Source organism: Pieris rapae, chromosome 21, assembly GCF_905147795.1.
Source record: "Pieris rapae chromosome 21, ilPieRapa1.1, whole genome shotgun sequence".
Lineage (NCBI taxonomy): Eukaryota > Metazoa > Arthropoda > Insecta > Lepidoptera > Pieridae > Pieris > Pieris rapae.
In genome coordinates, this window is record NC_059529.1 from 1,222,730 (window position 1) to 1,231,212 (window position 8,483).

Sequence of the window (8,483 nt, forward strand, 5' to 3'; positions counted from 1 at the left end):
TGCTTTGTATTTGATTATTTATCAATTTCTACAAAAACGTAACACCAGTTAAAGATCTCCGATCCGTGATATAATAGAGAAAAACTGTTCCCCTTTTGGATGCTACATACTTATGTTTATTATCAAAATATCAATGCCAAAGGACACCTAGTAAATTACTGATACAAGCGACATATTTTTATTGTATATTAAACCAGTTATACCTGCAATATACATAAGTTCTTTTTTTACTGCAGTGGCGATGTACCATTGAATCAAGTTTCAAACCAGATACAATAACAATATTTATAATTTAGTCCTTATTTCGTTGCATACATTGGCCGACGTCGCTTCGCTGCCTTACATAAATTTATTGTTTTTTGTGCGAAACTCCAAGGTAAGTTCAAGTTTGTATGTATTTACAAGTATCACAATTACAATTAATTAGAATTGAATTGATTAAAACGTAATGTTGGGAACTGTTTATATTAAAGGTTTTACTACGTAAATGCTAGACTTTATTTAAATTTTTTGGTCTGATATATTTTGAAAATTAACAGAAATTATTGTTAATTAATATCTGGCTGTAGTTCGATTATAAATTAGTATACGCAAAAAAATATTGGCTTCGATTAGCGGTGAATGTTTCATTATGTTTGCATAAAATTAAAATAATTATATTTACTGCATGCAAATACATACGAGACATTATGTATTTAGTCAATAAAATCATATTAATTTAATGAATGTTGTATACATATATACATTTTAATTGTTTTAAGTGATACAAAGTGTAGCTATTGAACTACAAAATGGAACATATGTGGAGTACAACCGAGTTACAGGAACGGTCTAATTTTCTCCGTCCTATCTCGAACCAATCCGTTCTGTAATTGTGTCATTAATTACTACGTAATTGAAGTAGTTGCTTCCTAGTACATATAATATGGTTAATATCGATTACAAGCGTTTTTTATAGAATAAACGCAAGGCCAACTGCATATTGTGTTCTTGGTTGACTCATCATCACTATAGAAAGTGCTTTACTAACTGTCAAACCTGTCATTGTCAAAGAACATATAATTATGACGTTTAAGTAGATAATGGCCTCTAAAATATGAATACTAGGCTATTCGGAAGCATTGTTTTGCTAGTACTATATAATTTTTTTGATTGTATAAAACGTTTATTTTGTAGACGCTTACGTCCATAAAGTGTCAATAGTTTGACGTAACATGATATGAATTATATCTAATTTTTAGGATCAAATGTCAATGTCAGAATCATTCAAGCGAATGTCAGAATAACGTCAGAATGTCAGAATACGTTACGAATAAACTTTGTCCGTAATATTATGTTTTTTTACTAGCTTATCGCTTTGTTTTTTTGAATTGTTTATTTATTTTTTCTCGCGTTTAGTTTCCCTAGCTTTTACTTGAAACTGGCATAAAGTTATAACTATTACCATATTAATAAAAAAAAAACTTTGTCCGAAGATGGGCTGATGATAAATGTAAGGCAAAAAGCAAGTATGTGTTCTGTATAGAAATGCCTATTTACATTTAAAGAAAACACTTTTTAACGGATTGACGTTATGTATTATTGTAAACTTATTTAAACATAATTTTAAATTTATTCGACGTTTCGCGTGCTTTTTACATATTTTGACTTATATTTAGATCGGAATACCTCTCTTTTCGCCTAAATATTATTACGTTGGTGAAACACGGATATATTATTATCATTCTTTATTCGTTTTTAAGCTGTCCATTGAACTTTTATTATTATTTGTTAGAATTACAAGCTAAACTAAATCAATCTTTATGGATGTTGCCATCTATTTCTGGGGAGATAAACGAGTATTACTAATACAGTGTATATGAGTATTAAAAAATGTATTTTTTAGTAATAATTAATTCACAAAAAAGTTTCACTTCTGACATGAGTACTTTGTACGCACGCACTTTTTTATCTTTAAAAAATTAGAGTTATAGTTTCTCACTCATGGAAGTCAAAATGAGAAAATATTAAAACAGTCGTAACAGTGCGAATTTGATACAAGAGATCTAGTTACCTACAACGCAGCTACCTAGTGATAGATGAATTTTGTCACAGCTTATTTCTGTGACTAATAAAGTTTATATTATTATTTTTATCTTTTGCAGGCGGCAAAGCTTCCATAACGAATATTAAGTCAAATAATGTTCAGAAAAGTCATTTCAATCGTTAGCATTGGCTTCGTTTTTTCATTTTGGACCAGTTCAATTGGTAAGCTGACCTTTTGGTTTTTGTATTAAGCATGAGTAATTCCATAATTAGATAAATATAAGGAAAACTTATCACATAGTTATTAAGAGGAAAAGTTTGTATTAATAATGGGATAACATTTTGCGGATTTTTTTTCTGCCATAATTTGCAATCAGCTCTAAGGCTATGAGCGAATTTTTTCTGTGGTGCTGTCATGTACGTGTACATATACATATACTTCTAATGGGAAGTCACTCACTTCCCATTAGAAGTGAATGTTATAGAACATATATATGTTCTTACCATCTTACGTATATACGTATACATTAGAGAGTAAGGGAGAGTTTAATACAAGTTCTTCTCTTCCGTTTTATGTCCCTGATTTAAGAACTCTGTTACTTGCATTAGCGATTCCGATTTAGTTTTATTAATATCCGTAGCACTGGTGTCACCTTGAGATCGCGGAATAAAAACTCTTTTTTTTGAACGGTTTGTATCATTAGAGTAAGGGCCCAATTAAAGTGTAAATGTTGAAGCATTTCTTAATAAAATTTATTTATTTACATTTCGTTGCGTATACAGAAATATAGTGCAAATAAAATAATTAAAGAAAATGGAGAGCAACTTGTTTCTTTTACCGGTTTAAGGTTTGATGCGATCTCTTGTGAACCACTGTGAGGATATAAAACTAGAAAAGATGAGCGCAAGAAGTGCAAACTGTATAAGTTATATGATGGTATTTTAATTGAATCATAATTTTATTCTGAATGCAATTAACGCAACCATGTGCGCACATAAATTATCCATAATACTTTGAAATAGCTTATAAATCAATTCTATCTATTATATTATTCAGATTATTGTAAATAGCTTAGGATTTCTTAGTTAATATCGAGAACTCAAAAGAATCTTCAGGTGAAATGCCCTTAAGGATGCACATAAGAATTTACGCCCAAACGGTTACGGTGTGCCAATAGCCAATCGACGGATTGTAATATCCATCAGTCGATTCAAGCTACTTTTGATACTAACCTTTGTTGAAAATTGACGGGCGAAACAATATTCAAACAAATTGTGCAAAAAAAACAATGCACAAACAACAAAACTCGGTAAAAGGAACGACAAATTTTCGCCAAAAATGGATTGTCTTCGTATTAAACTTGCGAGAAACATTATTTTTTGTTATAAAAATACTTTTTCATTCCTGTTATGTTGTAAACGACTTTTAAGCAGTATTACAGTTAAAATGAGAAAGGCGTTTATATAAAATATTTAAAAATAAAATTTTCAGGTGTTTTCATCCCGAACCTCTCAAGTGAATGCTTCAACTGTCTCTGTTATGTGTCAACGAAATGTGACACATCACATGAGTGTACGGCGGGCTACTGTGGTCCCTTCAATATATCAAGAGTGTACTGGGTCGATGCTGGAAGAGTTACCCTACCAGAAGACGACGCTGATAGGAACCATTGTAACTATTAAATTTTTATAAAAATATAAACATTAATTATCTTACGCCGTAAACGCTAAAACACAACACGTAAATCTTAGATTAATAGATTTTAATTATGAATCAAAATTAGTCGTCAATACATATTGTAAACATATTGAAACCTATATTTTTAAATAATTTGCTAAAGGCGCAAAATATAATCTATGGCATGTTACTCTTTTGTCTGTGACAGCTCACGTTTTCAAAGTCTATACCTGTCAATAATTTATTCAATTGCTATTCAATTTAGTTTTTGTTTCCGCTAATATTTATAGATTAAATTTACTACACATTTATTATTTAATTTGATATTGAAATAAATTCCGATACAGCTCTGTTATGAGGACTTAGAAAATGAAAAACTAAATTTATATGAATATTTGCATACATGAACTGTCATTTTAATACAAAATTAGTTTTTGACTCTCTACAATCTACATGCACAACCGTCATGTCATGTTGTACTATTATACAACAGTGACGAACTGTCAAATTGAATCAAGATTTTTGTTTATTATTTTCGTGTAAATTGTCAAAATTTATTAATTATTAACTTTAATTACGAGGGAGCGTAGATTAAATCATCAATCATTTTAATATTGACATTCCGAAATATGTAGCTATTCCATGTCTGTAGTAATTACAGTGATGCTGCGTATTCGGCCAATTCTAATATAATCTTGGCAAACATTACAACCGCAATTAGATCCTTTGATACCCTAACATGAAAAATTCCGATTGTCTATTATGTCTTGCGTTTGTTAACGACCTAAGATGCTCCTAAATTATTTTAATTCTATATGATATATAGAATATATATACGTGCGGCTTGTGATGCGGCTGAAAAAGCTAAAGTCTGCAAATACAGGGGTCTAGGCTCTGAATATGATTTTGTCCCATTCGGTGTCGAGACCCTTGGTCCGTGGGGTCCTAGCGCGTTAAGGCTTTTTAGGGAATTATCAAAAAGGTTAGTCGACATCACAGGAGAACGAAGAGCTGGCAGCTACCTCGCACAAAGAATTAGTCTAGCTATTCAAAGGGGGAACGCTGCTAGTATCTTCGGAACCTTGCCTAAAGGGACTCCTTTTAATAATATTTTTTAATAATTAAATTTTAAGGTTAGTTATTAGATATATTTTTATGTATTATGTTATTTGTTTTGAATTATATCTAAATATTCTATATGTATTTACATGTATATTCGAGGATGCTCGGAACCATGCAACCTTGGTCCATACAAAGTCTGTTGTGAGTTGTGTGAGATATAGCGGGCTTAGCGATTGTGAGAAAGTTGCATGGATCTGGTTAGCGATGTGGCTAACGTTCTCATGTCATTCACAAGTGTATATCTTTTCTATAACATATTTTTATGTCTCTGATTGTCCTCTTTTTAACATATAAGAGAATTCATATTTATGAAATACTATATGGATATTTAAATCAGCCACTCCACAGATTAATATTTCATTTATTTCAACATGTTGCATTTATTCTTTCACATTCGGCATGGGTAATTTTTTAGTGGCGTTTATACATAAACACTTAAAAACAATAAATAAAAATATATTCAAGAACTGTTGAGTCATGTTGACTAAATTCAATCTTAGACTTATTATTAATTATGAAATATATTTATTCTCAACCCACAAACATACAGTATTTACAATATACCTACATAGTAATATTAATAATATTAATATTATTATTATTATTAGTAATACTAAGAAACAATAAATTAACAATTGAAATAAATTTAAAAAGTTTGGTCCACAGCAGTGTACATTTAAACTTTAAAGCTCGCGCCTGGTAGATAGTACCGGTTAACCCAGAGATGATGCTTTTCTCGATCAACGAATAAATATCGCAAACAGCGATGAAACGCCGGCATTAAAATCGCACTGCCGAAGGAATCGAATTTTTTTTTTAAATTTTGTATCTATCAATTTTCAATTAACATGCATTAATTATTACAGCATGGGAAGATTGCGCCCGCGAATTCAGCTGTGCAAAACGCATCATCGAAGGATATCTATCAAAATTTGGCCAAGTGAGTGAACTATCAAGTTTTATTCCCTCATTTACTTGTTATTTGGTGGAAGGCTCCACAATATACTTTCTTTTGGGAACTAGCGAACTGTGGAATCAATTTCCGGTGGAGATCATCCCTGGGTTACGATCTCCAATTCTCATCAAAGGCTGGCAACGCACCAACTGAAATGGGTGTCCATGGAGGATTGCCCCCCCAATACTATAATAAACCATTTCTCCTCGGCTAATAAAAAAATACTTCCATATTGCTCTATTTGGAAGCAATAGCTTCTTGCTAAAAATTTTCACTGTTTATTAAAGATTTTCGATGAGTTATATGTTTTATGGACGACACCGTGAGCATTTCTGCAGAAACCCTTCATCTTTTAGTCGATACTAACTCCGGGGAAATAAATACAGATAATACAACATTTTCTACAGCTGTGATAATTTTTGACATGTAACACTTTTTGTCTTCAGTCACCGTGACCACGCACGCTGTAAAGCACGCGAAACGTCGGATAAATTTAAAATTATGTTAAATAATTTTAAGCTTACAATAATACATAGCTTCAATCCGGTAAAAAGTGTTTTCTTGATATATTTTTAATGTTTTAAACAGGACTGCAATGGCGACGGGGTCACCAACTGCTACGACTACATGATGATAAATGGGAATGGCGGCTACAACTGCCGACCTTCTTTGAACAGATCAGCCAATGGCCGACGCTGGCTGAAGAGGTTCGAAGAATGTCGGCGGTCCATACCATCACTTCAATAAATTTTGTTACATAAACGTTTTTTATTTTTACCTTTAACATTTACAATACAGATTGCTATAAAGTTATATCTCTTGTGAAAGGTTGAAACGGACATTTTTTTACAGAGTTTCCACGTGATGGAAATAGGAAAAGAGGAAGACAGAGGTAAAGATGTTCCGATAATGTAAAGATAATAGAAGGCAAAACTTAAACCAAAAGACACATTACAATATAATAGAAGCTGGAAGAGGCCTATGTGTTCAAGATTCAGTTAGGTTATGTATCTAATAAAAATGTTTATATATATTACACTGGGAGTCAGCAATAAACGCTTAATTATAATTAAATCCTTATACATATATCGGGCGGGCTTATCGCTAACAAGCGATTTTTAAAGGCAACTCTAGTAAGATATACCTACTGTAAATTGCAAGAGCATAATTAACTAAAAAATATATTTAATTTATGTCAAACAAGAATAAGGCTCGCCTATTTATTATTATTTACAGGGAAAGCGGGCAGAGGATAAAACTGGTAAAAACTCTTGGTATTTTAAGAATTGGTGCGCACATTTATTTAACAATACATAAGCAAGTTATTAATTTGAATATCTTAATAAAGGAACCCAATAATTCAATTTGTTTCTATCCCTGGGGTGTGTTTCAGCCTAAACCATGATTTACTTGAGACTGCCTAAGACTTGGTTTAGTAAATGGAACCGTTGGGAATGAAATATACGATAGGATCTTACAAGTTAATGGTATTTGTAAGGACTAAACTTAAAAATTTATTAGATTGAACACACTATGAGGGTTCGAAGCCCGGCTCAATATCAATTACCTATCAATTACTAATCTAACTCCTATGTGCACATTTGACACTCGTTTTGCTTTATCTACTTTTTAAATAAGAAAAAAATTGAAAAAAGCTGGCTTCCCGCTTTTTTAATTGTGCGTTTCTATGAAATAATAAATAAATGTCAAATCAAATCAAAATATCTTTATTCATATAGGTAAACATGTACACTTATGAATGTCAAGAAAAACAAATTAAAATTAATCAAATACATGTACCTCCATTAAAACCCCTCAAGACATCTTGGTTCCCCCTAAATTTAAGGGGAATACCCACAAGTTGGCATAATTAGCCGCTATGTACTTAGCAGAACAAAAAACACATAATACACACAAACACAGAACAGGGGAGACGGGCAGGAGTCTTACCTGATGTTAAGTGATACCGCCGCCCATGGACACTCTCAATACCAGAGGGCTCGCGCGTTGCCGGCCTTTTAAGAATTGGTACGCTCTTTTCTTGAAGGCCCCAAATTTAGTATTACTTGTCTAATCACACGTGATGATTAAAAAGTACATCTAACAGAATGTCCAAAGTATTTGCATTTTAAATATTGAATTGCTAATACTCAAGCTTAAACCGCCATTAACGAGATCTTTTAGGTGTAAAATACCTTTCTGAATGAGAATCGTTAATTATAGAAACCCAGTTCTCTAGGGTTATTCCAAATGAAATTTTAAGTCGCACAATTTGCAGCTTACTTGACTTCAACCGAATTCTTGCAGTTTTAGTGTAGTATTGTCATTTATATAATATAAAGCTGTAAACTTATATAAATAATTATAAGTTTACAATAATACATAATTTTAATCCGTTAAAAAAGTATTTTTTTTAGTGTATTTTTAAATATATATATATAATCTGTATCTAGCAATTACCACGAAGACCTGACCTGAAATACCTAACGAAGTTATTGCGGCTGCAATGTATACAACTCGACCTTAGCCACTGGGGGCAGCCACAAACTTAACGCACTAGATGATCCAATCACAGTATCGTATGATAGACCAAAGCTGCGTGGCAAAGCAAAATCACAACCAGATTAGGGCAAAAATCCTCCTTCACCAGGGAAGGCGTCCTTCACTTCGTTCTTCGCTCCAGTGAGCTTCTATTCCGCCATT

At 32.1% G+C, this 8,483-nt stretch overlaps 1 protein-coding gene across 1 annotated transcript; it reads left to right on the forward strand.

Moving 5' to 3' along the window:
* The first annotated feature begins 260 nt into the window (after positions 1-260).
* LOC110996133 (lysozyme 2-like) lies at positions 261-6,542 on the forward strand. Its single transcript, XM_022263666.2, has 5 exons — positions 261-376; positions 2,145-2,247; positions 3,518-3,697; positions 5,692-5,765; positions 6,369-6,542. Exons 2-5 carry the CDS (start codon positions 2,181-2,183, stop codon positions 6,525-6,527), a joined length of 480 nt encoding a protein of 159 aa, XP_022119358.2. The 5' UTR covers positions 261-376; positions 2,145-2,180; the 3' UTR covers positions 6,528-6,542.
* Positions 6,543-8,483: the final 1,941 nt, after the last annotated feature.

Coding starts and splice junctions, on each gene's coding strand:
- LOC110996133 (XM_022263666.2), top strand. CDS start 2,181: ATGTTCAGAAAAGTCATTTCAATCGTTAGCATTGGCTTCGTTTTTTCA. Junction 2,248..3,517: donor ATTTTGGACCAGTTCAATTG/GTAAGCTGACCT, acceptor TAAAATTTTCAG/GTGTTTTCATCCCGAACCTC. Junction 3,698..5,691: donor CGACGCTGATAGGAACCATT/GTAACTATTAAA, acceptor TAATTATTACAG/CATGGGAAGATTGCGCCCGC.